This window comes from Choloepus didactylus, chromosome 1 (genome assembly GCF_015220235.1).
Source record: "Choloepus didactylus isolate mChoDid1 chromosome 1, mChoDid1.pri, whole genome shotgun sequence".
NCBI lineage: Eukaryota > Metazoa > Chordata > Mammalia > Pilosa > Megalonychidae > Choloepus > Choloepus didactylus.
This window is the reverse complement of record NC_051307.1, coordinates 98,565-118,106: the sequence shown is the minus strand read 5'-3', so window position 1 is coordinate 118,106 and position 19,542 is coordinate 98,565. Positions and strand designations below refer to the sequence as shown.

The 19,542-nt window shown below is 46.3% G+C and overlaps 3 protein-coding genes across 7 annotated transcripts in view; 1 reads left to right on the top strand and 2 right to left on the bottom strand.

The window, feature by feature from the left end:
• Positions 1–1,799: 1,799 nt before the first annotated feature.
• On the bottom strand, positions 1,800–6,357 carry YBEY (ybeY metalloendoribonuclease). 5 transcript variants are annotated; one of them, XR_005213910.1, is made up of 6 exons: positions 5,802–5,905; positions 5,440–5,690; positions 4,315–4,443; positions 3,719–4,042; positions 2,606–2,674; positions 2,052–2,122 (listed from the first exon to the last, which is right to left on the bottom strand). XR_005213910.1 is itself a non-coding variant. In XM_037819773.1 (5 exons), exons 2-5 carry the CDS (start codon positions 5,647–5,649, stop codon positions 2,021–2,023), a joined length of 510 nt encoding a protein of 169 aa, XP_037675701.1. In that variant the 5' UTR covers positions 5,650–5,691; positions 6,304–6,357; the 3' UTR covers positions 1,800–2,020. The 5 variants fall into 5 exon arrangements, 3 of the variants coding, with proteins under 3 accessions (XP_037675701.1, XP_037680841.1, XP_037665676.1); XR_005215199.1 differs by having other exon boundaries at positions 3,719–3,967; XM_037819773.1 differs by lacking the exons at positions 3,719–4,042; positions 5,802–5,905 and adding an exon at positions 6,304–6,357 and having other exon boundaries at positions 1,800–2,122; positions 5,440–5,691.
• Positions 6,114–6,905, bottom strand: LOC119510355 (vegetative cell wall protein gp1-like). The gene has a single exon (XM_037804637.1). The coding sequence runs from the start codon at positions 6,903–6,905 to the stop codon at positions 6,114–6,116; it is 792 nt and encodes a 263-aa protein (XP_037660565.1).
• Positions 6,906–7,008: 103 nt separating this feature from the next.
• LOC119529470 (minichromosome maintenance complex component 3 associated protein) overlaps positions 7,009–19,542 on the top strand; it is an 81,483-nt gene continuing 68,949 nt past the window's right edge. The window contains 7 exon segments of the mRNA XM_037829919.1: positions 7,009–7,227; positions 7,366–7,566; positions 7,569–7,595; positions 7,598–8,692; positions 8,932–9,155; positions 11,864–11,942; positions 12,198–12,336. Of these exon segments, the coding sequence (XP_037685847.1) occupies positions 7,470–7,566; positions 7,569–7,595; positions 7,598–8,692; positions 8,932–9,155; positions 11,864–11,942; positions 12,198–12,336 (1,661 nt within the window). The 5' untranslated portion in view covers positions 7,009–7,227; positions 7,366–7,469.

Genomic DNA, 19,542 nt, shown 5'->3' with positions numbered 1-19,542 from the left:
CCAATGCCAGGGGCTCTGGGCCCAGCATGTGGCCAGCACGGCCCCTTCGGTCTTGCTCGAGAGTGGGTGTCAAGCGGACACTGCCTTATCACCGTCCCCTGCCAGACCTCTGAGATCTTCCTGGCGGCAGCCCTGGGGCATGGCCTTGCACGCCCTCTCGCGCAGGCGCAGCCTCCAGGCTCCCGCGCCCTGGGGCGGGTGGAATTGCGGGACCAGCTGCCTGCCCTGCGGGACCCACCCTGGAGAGGAAGGGGGTGGCGCACAAGGCCTCCTGGGCTGCGTCCCTGCTTCATTTCTCCTGAACCTACTGTCAAAAGAAACAAAATTACCAACTGCTTTGGTTTGCTAAAGCTCTTGGAATGCAATATGTCAGAAATGGGCTGGCTTTTTCAGCAGGGATTTACTAACAATGTACAGTTCTTAGGCCGTGACAATGTCCAACTCACAGCATCAACAGGACGATCCCTTCTCTGAGGAAAGGCTCCTGGTGTCCAGGGCTCCTCCGCCATACGGGAAGGCACTTGGTGGCGTCTGCTGGGCCTTCGCTCCCGGTTTTGTGGCTTTCGGCTTCTGATTCCAGAGGCCTCCTCTCTGTGGGTCCTCTCTTAGCTTCTCCTGGGCTTTTCTCAATGAGCTTCTCTCAATTTCATTTCTTTTAAGGGATCCAGTAAGGAGATTAAGACCCACCCGGGGCAGGCCTCAGCTGAAATAACCTCACCAAAAGGTCCCACCCACAGGTCTGCACCCACAGGAATGGAGTAGAAGAGTACTGTCCTCTCTGGGGTACATTCAGCCTCCAAACTGTAATCCAAACCATCAGAGCTGTGGGTTTGCTGAAAGAGGGACTGCTGGGGCGGGGAGCCAGAGGGAGTCTCGCTGGCCACCTGGCCACAGCTGCTGTCACGGGCCTGAGGGGTTTCCCCAGAGGAGGATCCAGTGGGTGGTGGGCATGAGGGCCTCGTCACACAGGAGGCTCGTACACCGCAGGGACCAGTGTGGGCTGGTCGGTCTGCTGGACGTCACTTCTCCTGGGCCATCTCTGTGGAGCTGCCACCGACTTGTTCCTAAGTGTCTAGTGTCACTCAAACTGCAGCCTTATCCAGAAGGTCCCAGTAGGCAATTTGTCTTCGGAAAAGTCCCTGTCATTTCTTGTAATGAGGTCAGTCCTGGTGTGCCGGTTTGGGTGTATTACGTCTCCTAAAACTCCATGTTCTTTAACGTAGTCTTGTGGGGGCAGACGTTAATTAGTATTGATTAAGTTGGAACCTTTGGATTAGGTTGTTTCCATGGAGATGTGACCCACCCAACTGTGGGTGACACCTCTGATTAAATTATTTCCATGGAGGTGTGGCCCCAGCCCTTCAGCATGGGTCTTGATTAAATCACTGGAGTCCTATAAGAGCTCAGACAGGAGCTCAGAGCAGCTACAGCTGAAAGACATTTTGAAAACGGTGTTGAAAGCAGACTTTTGCTGATGCTTTGCAGAGCCCAGAGTTTGCCCCTGTAGAACTGTAACTTTGTAACTAAATAAACCCCCTTTATAAAAGCCAATCCATTTCTGGCATTTTACCTAAAGGCAGCATTAGCAAACTGGGACATATGGCAATGCCTAATGGCAGGTGGCCATTGTATTTTATTTAACATTACAAAGGGGCAAGAGAGAAGCAACTTTTTTGCAAAACTTGTGAAGATCTGGGCAAGGGCCAAGGAACCCCAAGGAAGAAGGCAGGGTTTATACACTCCCATCAATTCTATGAGGTTTAGGAACTATTTTATTTGCAATAATACTAAACAAACAAACAAACAAAAAAAAAAACACCTGCTGTGTTGTAAACAAAGAATGAGTGGAACTTTCTCTTGTACTTCTAAGAAAATAGTTTTCACTCATGGAGTTTAGCCCCAGCTCAGGCTGGAGTCTCCACAGCCCTGGTGGGTGGCAGCCGACAGCAGAAGCACGGTTCAGGGAGCCTCTGAACCCCACACATCATCCTGGGCCCTGCTGTGCGCCCTCCCCCAGTGCCTAGGCCGGTGACTGTGAGAAGAGACCCCCGCTCAGGGGCTGGAGCCTGGACCCCGTGCGCCGGCTGAGCTCCTCCAGCACCTGCTTCTCCTTCTGGTACATCTGGAGGGAAGGAAGAGGACTGCTGGGGTGGGCACACCCTGCCGCGGTGCCTCCGACAGCTCGCCGCCCCCTCGCGGCCCCTCCTGGCTGCCCGTGCCCACGGCTGTTCTGCTCATGCCTGCGGGCACCTGGCGCTGCGGGACCCCGTGGAGAGTGAAATAGGCGCACTCCACAGCTTTCGGTTCTCTGCTCAAGAGCTGGCCAAAGGAGCGAGTAACGGATGTAGTTAAATACACTGGGGGAGCCCAATATTTAAGACAAACATTTATGAATCTTTTTTATAAAACAGGAATTTATAAAATTCCTTATTTTTGTGTTTTTTTCCCCCAGCTTTGGGCATTCACTTTGCCTCTAAGCCGCCGGGTTGTGTGCTCGGAAGGGGCCTAGGAAAATGGACTGGGGGTGGGGGCGCCCTGGTCTCACCTGCGGCCGAGCCCCCCCCCATCCCAGGCACCTGGCGGACCCGGAGCACATGGAGTCTACCTGCTGCCACTCTGCCTCCGTGCTGTGTGTGAACCCCAGGAGGTGGCAGAGCCCGTGGGTGGCAGTCACCTGTCAAAACCATTGAAAAAAACAAAAGTGCCTCAGGAAACAATCCAACTGGAAGCAGCCTCCCTTCAGGAGCTGCCCCTGCCCCCCAACTACCGGGCTGGTGGGGTCGGCGGGTGGGCGTCCCAGGTGGGATGACCCACCGAACCAGAGTGCTGCCAGCCCTGCGCCCACTCACAGCACCCCCTCTTCAGGGTGCCCTTCTGCTGGGGCAGGTAGGAAAGGGTCCTGTCGCTGGGTGTAAAGATATAACATCCCCTGGGGATGGAAGAGCAGTGGCTGTGGCCCCACTGCTCCCTGAGACTCACAGAGGCGCGGGCCTTCTGGGGCAGGTGGGACAACAGGGGTGTCAGAAAAAGGCTGGGGCAGAGGCAGCCCGGAGGGAGGGGGAGGCCAGAGGAGGGAGGTCAGAGGAGTAGGGAGGAGGTCAGGGGAGGTCAGAGGAGGGGGGAGGGAGGCCAGGGGAGGTCAGAGGAGGGGGGGAAGGTCAGGAGAGAAAGGAAGTTGGAAGATGGGGGAGGGAGGCCAGAGGAGGAAGGCCAGAGAAGTAGGGAGGGAAGTCAGGGGAGGTCAGAGGAGGGGTGAAGGAGATCGGGGAGGAGGGAGGTCAGAGGAGGGAGAGGGAGGTCAAGGAGGAGGGTGTGGGCACAGGGAGGGCCCAATGGAGGGGCTGGCCTGGGACAGGTGGGGAGGGGGTGGCTGAAGGAGCAGCAGGAGCAGATGTGGAGCAGGGGAGGGAGATTCACCCTGTGAGACGTGGGGGATGGTTGCAGGTGGGTGCGGGAGCTCTGGGTGGGGTGGCCGACCACTTTGGGGTGGGCTGAGAGGAAGCCGAGGGTGGACCAGGGCCCTGGGGCAGGAGGGAAGCAGCAGACACCCACAAGGACCCGTCCTCAGGAGCCCCGAGGGTGCGCCATGCCCTGTGCCCGTCCACGCTGGGCCCAGTCACTGCCAGATGAACACAGGCGACCTCTGCCTCCCACACTGTGATTCCCACCCTCACTCCCCAGGAAGCACAAAGGGGCCAGGTGTCTGGACATTGGTCACCTCGGCCCCGCTCACGCTGGGACTCCCCGGGAAGCTCTGCTTCCTGCCACGTGGACACAGAAGCACCATGGTCCCCAAAAGATAGTCCAGGGTACAGCTGCTCGGCCAGAGGAAGGCAGATGCACTGAATCCCACAGACGTGAAAACATGATCGCTCACACACTCTGCTTTTCAGAATACTTTTCCTGTTTTGCATCAAACTGGGAAGAGATGAATCTGGGAGGTCCTGGAGCTGGCATTCTCTCTGCTCTGGGTAGCACAGTAAGAAGCTGAGGCGGCAGCCCTGATAAGCTCACATGCCTGCTGATCTCCAGAAGCCAAGAGCTAAAAACCAGGTGTTGTGGGGAGCTTCCAATTTTCTGTAGCTACACAGAAGCTCCTTGTCCTCTCCCCACTCCACCCACCTGCCCTGATGGTATCTGTCTCCCGCGCTCCCGGCCTAGCACTGCTCTCTGTGGGAAGCTGAGGGCTGGGCGCTGTGTGCACTCGCCCCCCACCGCTTCTGTGTCCTCCCCCAGTGACCTCATTTTATGCATGGACACCAGTGTCAGTTCCGTGACACCAGCATGGCACAGACGGGAAGTGCATCCACTCACGGTCAGGCTGTCATAGTAATCTTCGTTTTCCTTGCACTGCTGGAAGATATACTCCACTCCTAGGAAAATGTCTCCCAAATTACAGTCATCCGGAAAATCAGGCTGGGGAATTTCACCTGCTTTCAGATTCTGAAAATGAGGAAATACAGATTCCGAGAATACCACCATTACCTGACCATGGGCTGACAAATTTCATTTTGAAAACTCCCATCAGGCTGGCCACTGACAGTAAGTCCGTCCTGGGGCAGAGAGGCACTGGGGCTACCTCCTGGTGCTGCTCCCAAGGCCTGGGGGAGGAATTCGGCAGTTCCACCTTGTCAGGTGAATTATTTCCCATCTCTTTACCCTTCCCAATGAGGAATCACATGGACTCACAACTTCTAGAGTTAAACTTCCCATCAGTGCAATTTTATATTTCTCTTCTTTCCACTTGGTATTCTGTATTAAACAAATCATTTCTCATATCTTCCCATTAGTCTTGCCTAAAGACCATCTCATCTCACTGAGAAGACACACTAAGCCAGTCATGTCTGCTGGGATATTTAGGGCATTTCCATTTTGTCGATTAGGGAAAATAAAAGATGAACATTGCTACGTATTTATCTTTTTCTTGCTTTTGATTTTTCCCCTCAGATATTACATTAGTGGATTAAAGAGTATACATTTATTAAATGCTCTTGAAATGTATTGCCAAATTGCCTTCCAAAAGGGAAAAGGGTTGCTCCAATTCAAGCTGCTGTTAACAGCACGTGAGGCCTTGACCTACTCATTTAAGTAGTGCAGATATTCACCCCGATAGTCATGATATCACATTTGTTGAAATATTCACCCCAATGCATTTAAATTTTTCAATCCAGTCACAGCTGGTACTGAATCACACTTAAAAAGGCAGAAGGTTCTCAGTCAGGGAGGGCTGTAAGCAGGGTGGAGTCCAATCTCCTCCCTCCCTCTTGCTCTGAGCTGGGTAAGTGGGTCTGTCTACTGTTCAAACTAAAATAAAAACTTACATCTGTAACAGTAACAACTTCCTAAGCTTAAACATTTTTAAGCAAAATGTCACTCAGGCATAGGAACTCTTTCCTCTGGAAGTAGGTCAGGCAAGGAGAAGAGGAAAAGATTTTTTACCTCATGAAATGGAAAAGAGAGCACATCAGTCGGGGCATTTTTCCCTCGGTAGGTTCTATTGAGGTGCTGAATGTTCTTGTTGTCCACACAGATGATTCCCAGGTCAAATTTCTGCACCCCTAAAACACTCCTTATGATCTCAATCCTCTTGCGAAGTGGGGCTCTCCTGATGGAGATGACTCGCTGCAGATTCCTAAGCACCAAACTCATCTCAGTAAGAGTAACTGGCCCTTGACCGTCTGGAAAGGTACCTGCGGTTAACGTTTTAAAGAAGACGAATCAGCACAAGAGTGACGATATGTTCTGTAAATACGCACACGAATCACATCACTTTGGTGGGATTCACTGAAGATGTATTTTACCACGAGGAAGATAGAAGGGACACGAAGTCACCATGTCAGGCCTGTCAGAATCCACCACAAGCCCGAGGAAGTTCAGACCCAGACCTGTGAGAAGGTGCAGGAGTGGGGTGGGGTAGGGTGGGTTAGGGGGTCGGGGGGACAGGGGTGGTGTGGGGGGAATGGGTTGGGGGGACAGGGTGGGGGGGGACTGGGTTGGGGGGACAGGGGTGGTGTTGGGGGATGGGTTGGGGGGACAGGGTGGGGTGGGGACTGGGTTGGGGGGAGGGGTGGTGCGGGGGTACTGGTTGGGGGACAGGTGGGGTGGGGACTAGGTTAGGGGTCGGGGTGGTGTGGGGGTACTGGGTTGTGGGTACTGGGTGGGGTGGGGACTGGGTTGGGGGACGGGGGGGGGTTGGGTGGGCGGCACTCACTGGGGACCCGGGCCGGGAGGTGGCGCGCGCACCACGAGGGCGCGCGCGTACTCGACCTCCGTGGGGGGCGCGGCCACCTGTGGCGCACGTACGGCTGGAGGCGCCGCAGCTCCGGGGGAACAAGGTATAGAGGGCGCGCGAGCCCGGGCCCCCGGAAGCGCCGCCGCGTCCCGCCCCGCGAGCGGAACCTGAGCGCGTCGGGGCAGGGCGGGGCCGGATCGCGCGGGGTGAGCCGGGCCGGAAGTGGTCCCGCCGCGTTTCTGCCCGCCGCGCGGCGGAGGCGATTGCTCCGCGGCCCCGATTGCTCCGGCGGCCCGCGGTCCGCTCCTGCGCGTGAACCTCGCTTCCGGGGTCCCGAGCGGCGGGGGTGGGGCCTCGGCGGCGCTGCGCGGCCTGACGGTGAGCGCGGCGCGCGGCCCTGCCCGTGCTGCCCCCGCGCCGCCCGCCCTTCCCTGGTTGCCAACGGCGCGGGGCGAGCCTGGGTGGGGCCGCGGGCGGGGGCGGCCCGGGCCGAGCGCGCGGCCTCTTGGCTGACGCCCAGCGGCCCCCGGCGATTTTCCGGGACGCGTGGGGCGAACGGTACCACCTTCTCTCCAACCCCCATCTGGGGGCAGGGTCTCCGTGGGGAGTCCTCGTCCTGTGAGCCAGTTCCCGGGGTGGTCACCAGGACATGAAAAACCAAAAACATTTCCATGCCTGGGGAAATATTAGTGCTCTGGTTACTTTGGAAAAAAATAGATGGGCGGTAAATTGAAAAACATTATGCTTCAACAGTGATACATTGTAACTCTCTGGCGTCAGGAGAAACGCCTCTCAAAATTGAAAAGCTTAACGAAATCCATTTTGTTGTTACTGTTTGAGGTTATTCATAAGTTTATCAAGTCAGTAAAAATAATTTCAGGTTTTTTGTTTAAGTCTTAAAGGGTCACGCTTTAAATCTCCATAATAAAAGCACTTTTATTTGTGCCTGCCTCTACACCTGCCCTTCAAAAAAAGAACTTGCTGGTTTCCGAAAAGTAAGAATACCCAGCCCTTTTCTTTTGCCTGCCTTTCAAATAATTATCTCTAGATTAAGACATCTGATTTTTAAAATTTCTTTTTTCTAGTTTTCTAGCAGGAGGTTGGTGTGTGACGATCTGAATTTTGTCTTTCAGCTTCTTGTGAAGCTGAAGGTGGGTTCCCTGGTTAATAGTTGTGTAAAGAAGAGACTGATTTTGTACATGTAATGTTTATTATCTCCCAGTAACTGGATCAGAAGATGAACCCGACTAATCCTTTCAGTGGGCAGCAGTCTAATGCTTTTCCAACATCTTCCAGTAGTTCCACAGGAACATTTCAGGCCAAGTCGCCATTTCAGTTGGTCAGCCTTCTCTTTTTGGACAAAACTACGTTTGTCTGGGAGAAGCTCAGGCTTTTCACAGGTATCCAGCTTTCCAGCATCTTCTGGAGTGAGTCATTCTTCTACAGTACAGACATTAGGATTCCCCCAAACATCAAATGCTGGGCTCTTTTCTGGACTGGAACACACTCCGACCTTTGTGGCTACCTCTGGGCCTTCAAATTCATCTGTGCCTGGAAACACAGGATTTAGTTTTAAATCACCCACCACCCTTGGAGCTTTTCCAAGTACTTCTAATTTTGGAACAGAAGCTGGAGAAATAGCATGTTCTGGTTTTGGGAAAACAGAATTCAACTTTAAACCTCTGGAAAATGCAGTTTTCAGACCAATATTTGGGGCTGAATCTGAGCCTGAGAAAACCCAGAGCCAAATTACTTCTGGATTTTTCACATTTCCCCACCCAGTTAGTAGTGGATCTGGGGGACTGGTTACTTTTTCTTTTCCTCAAGTGACAAGTAGCTCAGCTACCAATTCAAATTTCACCTTTTCGAAACCAGTTACTACTAATAACTCATCATCTGCCTTTACTCCTGCTTTGTCAAACCGAAATGTGGAGGAGGAAAAGAGAAACCCTAAGTTACTGTTTGGAAGTTTGAATAGTAGCTTCACTAGCTTCCCTGGAGCATCTTCAGGGCCTCTGGGGGAACCCTTTCCAGTTAGCAAAGCAGGTGTCAGACAAGGCTGTGAAGAAGCTGCTTCCCAGGTGGAGCCCCTTCCCAGCCTCATGAAAGGACTGAAGAGGAAAGAGGACCAGGACCGCTCCCCAAGGAGACACGACCATGAGGTGGCAGAAGACACAGACCCCTTGTCCCGGGGCGACCACCCTCCAGATAAGCGGCCTGTCCGCCTGAATCGACCCCGCGGAGGCACTTTGTTTGATCGGACACTACAGGACGTCTTGAAAAGCAATAAAGAAGTAGGTCGCCTGGGCAACAAGGAATCTAAAAAGGAAATTGGCTGTGTTGAGCCAGGGGAGAATGACCACATGGCCATGTCTGGAGGAAGTCAGTCTGCTTTGGCACCTTTTGGGCTTCCAGGTGTGAATAAAGAGGAAGAAACTGAAAGTAGAAACAAAAAAGAAGGTGAGCAATAAAAATGTGGAGCAGAGTAAATCCTGCTGACAGGTTCTCAGTGTCCCTGCGCCATAGCTTGCCTTTTCTGATAAATCCCTTGTAAACTTTAGGGATCCTGACATACCATAGAAACTTGGAGCAGGCCTTTAATCCGTGAAAGTTTCCTTTGCTTTTATACAGTCGGTGCCTCACATTGGTTGAAAGTGTTACATCTGATCTGTTACTGTCTTGGTTTTCTGATTCTCCAGATTCTCTAAGAGGATCTTCTGCCCGTCAGAGTAAGAGAAGTGAGAGCACAGACAGTCTTGGGGGCTTGTCTCCCTCTGAAGTCACAGCGATCCAGTGCAAGAACATCCCCGACTATCTCAATGACAGAGCCATTCTGGAGAACCACTTCGGCAAGATTGCTAAAGTGCAGCGTGTCTGTACGAGGCGCAACAAAAATCTTGCAGTGGTGCATTTTTTTGATCATGTGAGTATGCCCAGGGTGCCATGTGTTACTCTAGATTTGAACTCTTGTCACTTTAAAACCTATTTTTTTTATATTCGGTTGTTATTTGCTTGCTAAAATGTTAGTGAAAGCACTTGAAAATCTTATTCTTAACTTGGGAAGGCTGGGTTAGCATTATTTATTTAATAACTTGGAGTCATTTATGAGAAGCTTGAGATCCCTACAGAACATGGTGTTCTTAAAATTCCAGATGGATGAGTGATTCACAGGAAGTTAAATACATCAGAAATGCGGCAGAAACGGCTCTGCCCACTGATCACTTTTTCAAACTTGAGTTTTCTGGTTTTGTTTTTTTATTTAGTCATAGTAAACATTTAGACACTACAGCAGAAGTGAAATTCCTTGGAATCCCCTCCCCCAGAGGTAACTGCTGTTAGTCCTTGGGTTGTGTTTTGACTCTGTGTGAGTGTGTGTGCACATGACACAGCGGTCACATGGTGCACTGGCACCTGGACTCTGTGAGTGTGCGTGCACATGGCGCAGTGGTCACATGGTGCACTGGCACCTAGACTCTGTGAGTGTGCGTGCACATGGCGCAGCGGTCACATGCACTGGCACCTGGACTGTGCACATCACGTGTTTTTTATATCATTATTTTCCTGAGTATTCTTGTGGGTCCTTTAAGAATTTCTAAAGTGGAAAGCAGGATTTCATAACTTCTTTTATGATCAAAGTATTGCCTGTCAGTGCAGGGAAGAAAAAACCAGGAAGCCTCATGAATTGAGGGGGGAGGGGAGGCACACAAAAATCACCTATAATTCTACCCTCTTTTTTTTTTTCATGAAACAGTGCAACAAACACGTTAACATTTAAATGGCAAAGACCCAGTTTATCAACTTTACTTTTTATAAACCTAAGCTTAACATTATGTATTTAAACAATTGTCAAAACTTACTAAGATGCCAGCATTTATGCACGACTGGAAAGCATCCTTAATTTATATTAAACCAGAAATGTATCACCATTAATGTATTAATATCTTTCACTACTAAACACTGAAAAAAATTATGAATTTTTTGGTTACTGTCTTTCCAAATGTATATCCATATTGTTTTCATATACATGGCATCATACTGTGTATACTGTTTAGTAACCACCTCGTGAAGCAATAGATTTTCAGTATTTTCTAAAATCAATAAACACTCTAGTTTAGAATGTGAATGTAAAATGCTATATGGCTTTCCATCCTATTTACTTACTTGGTCAGTTTTCTAGTTTGGGACATTTTTGTGCACAAAGTTCTGATTGGTTTATATCCTTTGTTTAAATATGTGGCAGTGGAATTTCTCCACCAACATATATAGCACTATTTTAGGGCTTTTAGTTTTATTATTTTCTGTTGATTTTTAAGTTTCTTTTAAGGAAAACATTTAGAGATCCCTTAATTTGATGAGCTGATTCCCATCGTTTGCTTATACATGCAGAAGTAGAATGGTCCCTAACACCCTTAAGCAAAAAAGGACACACACTTGCAGACCATTACATGCTTATATACCTGTGTTTACATAGATGTGTTTTGTAAAAATGTTCATAAAAACATACACCACAGTAGAAAAATAGTTTTTCCAGTTTGATACTGGCCCTTTGCTGATTTTCTTCCCTTTGTTTTTGATTATGACTTTTTTTTATCTTATAGAAGGTATTGTTTATTTTCTGTTTTTATAAAATACTTCAATATTTTCCCTTGAGGTTTCTGTATTTTAGACTGAGAAAAGCATATTTTTCCAAACTATTCTTAAGATATTGGGTTCTGTTTTCTCTTAGCATTTGTATGCCCTTGCTGCCTGCCCCACATTTAGTGTACATGGAATTTGTTTTATTATACACTCTGAGGTAAGGATTCAACTTTATTTTTTCCCACATACACTGATCAGTGATTTCAACACTGCTTACTCAATGGACCGTTCTTATATATACTACACACGTGTGCAGGTGCACACAGGTGACTGGTTCAGTTTCTGAGCTTTCGTTGTCATTCTACTTTCTGCCTGTCTTAATGTTTATACCTTGTAGGACGTTTTAGTATTTGGCATTGAGTATAATCTCTCTCTTTTTTTAAAGTTATTTTTTGGCTATTGTAATCTGCTTATTCTAATTGAACCTTAAATTTTTTTTTTAAAAATCACACAACTAATTCATGAATGCATTGTATTGTAAAAAACTCAGTGGTGCAACCATAGCTGAAGATCCACGATCACCCGTGTGTCTCTCCCGTTACCCATGGTTTCCAATGTGGTGGATATTTTTCTGGACATTTTAATAAGCACACTCTAGGTATATGAGCATGTGATTGTGTGTGTGTTTTATGATAAATTCTATCCCACGTGCAACATTCTGCAGCTTCCTTTTTTGTTTTTGTGAGACTTGGAGACATTTCCATTTCTGTATGTGATCAGAGGATGAGAATCATCAAATGCCAGCGAGGCCAGGTTTAAGGAATCTGTCACAGTCAGGTAGCTTACTTCACAAAGGAGAAGAGCACATATATGCTTGTGAGGCAGGCAGGAGGCATTATGTGCACGGCTGAAGGGAGACAGCGGAAACTTCACTTCCACGTGCGAAGGGTGGCATCTCCTTTATTCACAAATGGTCTGTTCTGCTCATGCGTTGGAGTTTGCAGTCTCATTTCCTTTGCTGTCCTAATGCTTCATGGTGTGGCTGTTTTCCAGGCATCTGCAGCCTTGGCTAGGAAGAAGGGGAAAGGATTGCATAAAGACATGGTTATCTTTTGGCATAAGAAGAAAATAAGTGAGTTTTGGTTATTCTTTCCACAATCTCTACTGTGCTGTGTGCAAGGCCCTTTGACCTCTAAAGTGTGAGCTCTTCACCCATGCCTGAGGGTGAGGCCTGCTCAGGACAGATCCTTACTTGTCATAGTTGCTTTCTTGACTTTTTCTAACCTCCACAATTATAAGAATGTTACTTTCTCGGAAAGAAAATTAAGAAGTCTAGTTTCAAGTGACCTGTAATATCATAAACTCTCTTCTGTCTTTGTGCCTTCAGGTCCCAACAAGAAGCCCTTTCCCCTCAAGGAGAAGAAGCCAGGTGACAGCGAAGCAAACCAGAGCATGGAAGAATCGCCCTTTCAGCACTCTCCTCTCGGCAAGTCTGCAGTGAGAACCAGTGGCCTTGTGATAAAAAGGTAGGGCTGATGCCACCTAATGATCGGAAACACCATATTTTGCTTGGCATGTGGGCTCCTTGACCTCTGGTGTCAGTAGACAGGAGGGGATTTTGTGGACCCTCAGGTCTGAGGAATGAACGGGCAAGTAAGGTGGGACCTGAAGTGGGGCTGAAGGGATCCTGAGCGGGAGAAGCTGAGAGCTGTTGCTGTGGATCGTTGGTGGGGTGCAGAAGCAGCTGCGGTTTGGTTCCTTCTGAGTCCTTCCCTTCAACCAGCCAGGGGTGCTAAGTGGCAAGAGGAACAGGGACAGCAGCTGCTGCCTGCTCTGCACGAGGTGTGAAGGGGTTCTGGAAAGGCCAGGTTCAGGTGGGCTGGAGGTCCCAGGGACAGGATTTGTACGCTGAGTTTTCTGACTCCAGATCCCGCTGACTGCAGAGATGATGAAATGCTGATTTCCCTGTTCTTTTTTTTTTTTTAATAGACTTTATTTTTTAGAACAGTTTTAGGTTTACAGAAATTGCACAGAAAGTATAGTTTCCATACATCTCTTTCCCTTGAATAGTTTCCCCTGATATTAACATCTTGCGTTAGTGTGGTCCGTTACTTCCGATTAGTGAACTAATATGTTATTATTACTTAAAATACAGATTTTACATTTGAGTTCACTCTTTGAGTTGTACAGTTCTGTGGATTTTGACAAATTCCTAATGTTGTATATCCACCATTACAGTATTATATTGAATAGTTTCACTGCCCTAAAACACCCCGTGTTCTACCTTTTCATCTCTTGCACCCCCTAATTCCTCTGGCAGCTGCTGGTCTTTTTACTGTCTCTGTACATTTGCCCTTTCCATAGTTTTTACAGAGTGGCTTCTTTCATTTAGCAATATGCGTTTATGGTTCCTCCATGTCTTTTCATGGCTTGATAGTTCATGCCTTCTTATTGCTGTGTAATATTTCATTGTGTGGATGTCAGTTTGTCTGTTATCCATGCACCTATTGAAGGACATCTTGGTTCCTTCCAATTTTTAGGAATCATTAATAAACATTTGAGTGCAGGTTTTTGTGCATAAGGTTTCAACCTATTTGCATAAATACCAAGAAGAACAGTTGCCGAATCGTATGGCAAAACTATGCTTTGTGGGAAACTGCTAGACTGTCTTCTAAAGTGGCCGTCCTATTTGCGTTCCCTCCAGCAGGGAATGAGAGTTCCTGGTGCCCCGTGTCCCTGTCTGGGTTTGCTGGTGTCAGTATTTGTAATTTTAGCCATTCTGATAGGTGTGTGGTGGTATCTCGTTCTTTTAATTTGAATTTCCCTAATGGCATATAATGTTCAACATCTTTTCATATGCTTGTTTGCCATTTGTATATCTTTGGTGAGAGCTCTCTTCAGATCTTTTTTAATTGTGTTGTTTGTTTCTTATTGTTGAGTTTAAGAATTTATATATTTTGGATGTAAGTCGTTTAACAGATATGTGTTTCACAATATTTTTCTCTCAGAGTGTGGCTTGTCTTTTTCATTCTCTTAACCGTATCTTTAGCAGAGCAGAAGTGTTTTTTGTTTAATTTTTCAGCTAATTAATATTTATTGTTTTAAGCTTTTCAATTAAAACGGTTTTTTTTTTTTTTCCTCGATCAAAAGCAGTTTTATTGTCTGGCCGTGCACAGGCAGGCTGAAGCCTAAGAAAATGGCGACAGCCCCGAGCCAAGGAAACAGTGGGGCTTATAAAGGATGGTTGGCAGGAAGTTCTTTGGCCAGGGATGGGGAGGCTGGCAGGTTTAGGTTTGCAGTCTTTCAGTTTAATTTTGGGAAAGGGGATAGTTGGCAGATTTCCATTGGCTGGTTTAAGAGCGGGGGATTGAGAGTGGGAATGTTTAAATTGTAAATGTTCAGGATTCTAAGGGTGGGGGGCGGTAAGCTTATTGCAGATCTGCAGGATTACTAGGGCGGGGCAGTGGCTTATTGCAGATCTGCAGGGTTCCTAGGGTGGGGTGGGAGGCAGTGGCTCTATTGTAAAATTCCTAGGGGTAGGTGTGGGGTCAGGGCCCAGGGACCTACCTAACATTCCAGGCTTTTTCTTTTATTTTTCTAGGGATGTTGAGGGACACAGGTCTGTTCTTGTGTATCTGCTTCAGTCTGGTAGGGGCTATAGAGTTGTCCCTATGGTCCATTGTGGGGTCGGGGCCGGTAAGTGTTTTCACTGGAGGAGTAGCGTATTATCACCCTCCTGGTTTGTCATGGCTTGGACAGTTCTGTGAATAAACCTGGTTAGAAGTTGTCAGAAACAAGGTCCCAGAATGAACACACGGGAGATGAGAAGTAGGGTAGGAGAGAGCTAAGCTAGAATGTGCTGTTAGCTGCATTTACTTAGCTCATTTTATGATGTCTGTATTCTCTTTTAAAGGTTTTAAGCTTTCAGTTATTAAGCAGAGTACAGGTTTTTCCCAATTTTGGCAAGAAGAGAGGTGGGATAAAGGCTCAAGCTCGAGATTGTTATCTACTCCCACTATGGAACAGGTTTTAGAGGCAAGAGGGCCGATAAGTGGTTAAGACAGAATAGGTAGCTCCCATATTAATTAAAAAAAAATTTTAATGGTCTTACTTGCCACGTCAAGAGACACCGGGGGCTTGATGATCTCGATGTTCTTTGGTGAGATCCAGGAGCCATTTGCCCTGGGCCCTTTTAGTTCTGGTCAGGGGTGCCCAGCAGGGCTTTTGGAGAGCCCTCGCTCCCTCTTGGGGGCACAGTGCACTCTTGGGCCCGGTGTTATCACTTCCCGCAACGTGGACAGGGCTGTGGAGGCTCTCTGTTCTCGTGGCTTCTTTCATTCTTGGGGGCACTTTCGTTTCCAGTGCCCTGTTTCTCTGCATTGATGACAGGTTCCTGGTGTCTTCTGCTCCCGAGTGACCCTGAGATGGCTGATTATTGTTTAAGGCTGAAGCTATGAGCCTCACCTTATTCCAGTGCGATCTTGCTCTCTCCTCCTCTGCAGTCTGGTCCTGATTATTAAAGACAGAAAAGGCAGTATTTATAAGGTCATTCATGAGGTCTGAAGGCTGACTGTCCTATAAAGTAGGGTTTTTGACATGAATTGTTTTTACCTTCTATTAGGCAAGTGTTCTAGTTTGCTCATGCTGCAGAATGCAAAACACCAGAGATGGATAGGCCTTTATAAAACAGGGGTTTATTTCACTACACAATTACAGTCTTAAGGCCACCAAGCGTCCAAGGTAACACATCAGCAATCGGGTACCCTCACCGGAGGATGGCCAATGGCATCTGGAAAACCTCTGCTAGCTGGGAAGGCAGCTGGCGTCTGCTCCAAAGCTCCGGCCTCAAAACGGCTTTCTCCCAGGACGCTCCTCTCTAGCAAGCTTGCTTCTCTTCAAAACATCACTCCCAGCTGCACTCCCTCTTTTCTCTCTTTGAGTCAGCTCATTTATATAGCTCCATCAATCAAGGCCCACCCCAAATGGGGGGGCCACACCTCCATGGGAACATCTCATCAAAATTATCTCCCACAGCTGGGTGGGGGCACACTCCAAGCAAATCTAACCAACACCAAAACTTCTGCCCCACACAAGACTACAAAGATAATGGCATTTGGGGGGACACAATACACTCAAACCGGCACAGCAAGTAATTATATTGTTCTTTGCTTTCAGGTTTTATTGTCCCCTCTAATAGCTCTAGACAGGGTGTGTGCTAGGAACAGCTTCAGTCCCAGCCCTATACCATGTGTGCTGTTTCCCTTGTAGTTTATCTGCATGTACTTGGGCTTTACCCAGATCCTCTGCTTTTTCTTGGGAGTGCAGCAGGAGGAAAGAGTAACTTGAATGTTTCCCCAAGTAAACTCATAAGCTAAGACTAGATTTTGAATTCATCCATAAATTTGGAGGAGTTTTCAGAAATTTTCCTAATTGTCTTTTTTTTTTAAATTCATTTTATTGAGATATATTCACATACCACACAGTCATACAAGCATACATTCACTTGTTCACAGTACCATTATATAGTTGTGTGTTCATCACCAAAATTAATTTTTTAACATTTTCATTACCACACAAAAAAAAATAATAATAATAAAAATTAAATTTAAAAATAAAAATTAAATTAAAAAATAAAACTGGGTGCCTTTTTTTTTTTTTTTTTTTTTGCCCCCATTTTTCTACTCATTCATCCATACACTGGACAAAGGGGAGTGTGGTCCATATGGCTTTCCCAATCACATTGTCACCCCTCATAAGCTACCTTTTTATACAGTCATCTTCAAGATTCATGGGTTCTGGGTTGCAGTTTGATAGTTTCAGGTATTTACTGCTGGCTATTCCAATTCACCAGAACCTAAAAAGGGTTGTCTATATTGTGCATAAGAGTGCCCACCAGTGACCTCTCGGCTCCTTTTGGAATCTCTCTGCCACTGAAGCTTATTTCATTTCCTTTCCAATCCCCCTTTTGGTCAAGATGTTCTCCGTCCCATGATTCCTAATTGTCTCTTACATTGTGTTAAGTCTGTTATACAAAAAGGGACATGAATCCTTTTAGTTCCTGTATTCGCATTTGCTATAGGTCTGGTGGGCTCAGAGGCTAGGTTTAGGGGATTTTTATTCCTGAGATAAAAGGATTTATTTCTTATTTTACCTTTAAGACAACATACTTTGCAAGCTTCTATTTTATTTTTTTTTTCTTTTTAATTTTTATTGGGATTGTTCACATACCATACAATTATCCAGAGATCCAAAGTGTACAATGAGTTGCCCCTGGTACCCTCATTCAGCTGTACATCCATCACCACACTTAATTTTTGTTGAATTTTTAGAACTTTTTCATTACTCCGGGCAAGAAATAAAGTGAAAGATGAAAAAAGAAAAAAAAAAAAAAAAAAAAAAAAAAAAAGAAAAGGAAACTCAAATTCTCCCATGTCCCTAACTAACCCCCCTCAATTGTTGACTCGTAGTGTTGGTATAGTACATTTGTTACTGTTTATGAAAGAATGTTTTAATACTACTAACTGTAGTATATAGTTTGCAATAGGTATATATTTCTTCCCTATATGCCCCTCTATTATTAACTTCTAGTTGTATTGTCATACATTTGTTCTGGTTCATGGAAGAGATTTCTAATATTTGTACAGTTGATCATGGACATTGCCCACCATAGGATTCAGTTTTATACATTCCCATCTTTTGACCTCCAATTTTCCTTCTGGTGACATATATAACTCTGAGCTCCCCCTTTCCACCTCATTCACGCACCATTCGGCGCTGTTAATTATTCTCACATCTTGATCCTGACACCTCTGTTTATTTCCAAATATTTAAGTTCATCCTAGTTGAACATTCTGCTCATACTAAGCAACTGCTCCCCATTCTTAAGCCTCGTCCTATATTTTGGTACCTTATATTTCCTGTCTATGAGTTTACATATTATAATTAGTTCTTATCAGTGAGACCCTGCAATATTTGTCCTTATGTGTCTGGCTTATTTCACTCAGTATACTGCTCTTGAGGTTTTGTCATCAACCCATTTTTTTTTTAAGATGGTTTTGTTCACACACCATACATTCCATCCTAAGTAAACAATCGATGGTTCTCTGTATGGTCACATATTTATGTGTTCGCCACCTTCACCACTATCTATATAACAGCATCTACATTTCTTCCTCAAGGCAGGAGGGAGAGTCGAAGAAGGTAGAGAGGCAAAAGAAAGAGGAAAAACGTGACAGCTAGGAAGTAGCAAAAGGAAAAGTAACCTTAAATCAAAGTAGAGAAGAGTCAGACACCACCACCGATGTCAAGTGTCTAACATGCCTCCCCTATCCCCCCTTTTATCTGCATTTACCTTGGCATATCACCTTTGTTACATTAAAGGAAGCATAATACAATGATTCTGTTAGTTACAGTCTCTAGTTTACGCTGATTGTATCCCTTCCCCAATGCCTCCCCATTTTTAACAACCTTGCAAGGTTGACATTTGCTTGTTCTCCCTCATAAAAGAACATATTTGTATATTTATCACAATTGTTGAACACTCTAGGTTTCACCAAGTTATACAGTCCCATTCTTTTCTTTCCTCCTTTCTTCTGGTGTCTCATATGTTCCCAACCTTCCTCTCTCAACCGTATTCATAATTATCTTTGTTCAGTGTACTCCCATTGCTGTGCTACCATATCCCAAAATTGTGTTCCAAACCTCTCAGTCTTGTCTTCTCCTGTCACTCTGTGGTGCTCTTTAGTATTTCCCATAGGGCGGGTGTCTTGTTCACAAAGTCTCTCGTTGTCTGTTTGTCAGAAAATATTTTGAGCTCTCCCTCATATTTGAAGGACAGCTTTGCTGGATATAGGATTCTTGGTTGACGGTTTTTCTCTTTCAGTATCTTAAATATATCACACCACTTCCTTCTTGCCTCCATGGTTTCTGCTGAGAGATCTGCACATAGTCTTATTAAGCTTCCTTTGTATGTGATGGATTGATTTTCTCTTGCTGCTTTCAGGATTCTCTCTTTGTCTTTGACATTTGATAATCTGTATTAAGTGTCTTGGCGTAGGCCTATTCAGATTTATTCTGTTGGGAGTACGCTGCGCTTCTTGGATCTGTAATTTTATGTCTTTCGTAAGAGATGGGAAATTTTCATTGATTATTTCCTCTATTATTGCCTCTGCCCCTTTCCCTTCTCTTCGCCTTCTGAGACACCATGATATGTACATTCTTGTACTTTGTTTCATCCTTAAGTTCCTGGAGATGTTGCTCATATTTTACATTCTTTTCTCCGTCTGCTCCTTTGCATGTAGGCTTTCAGGTGTTTTGTTCTTCGTTCTTGGGTGTTTTTCTTCTGCCTCTTGAGATCTGCTGTTGTATGTTTCCATTGCGTCTTTCATTTCTTGTGTTGTGCCTTTCAGTTCTATAGATTGTACTAGTTGTGTTTTTGAACTTTCGATTTCTGCCTTATGTATGCGCAGTGTTTTCTTTATGGCCTCTATCTCTTTTGTGAAATATTCTCTAAACTTTTTGAATTGATTTAGCCTTAATTGTTTAAATTCCTGTATCTCAGTTGAAGTGTACGTTTGTTCCCTTGACTGGGCCATAGCTTCGTTTTTCTTAGTGTAGGTTGTAGTTTTCTGTTGTCTAGGCATCTGACCTCCTAGGCCACACCAATCAGGTTTTCCCAGACGAGAACAGGCTCAGGTTACAGAAGTAGGAAATATTCAGTATCTAGTGTCCCT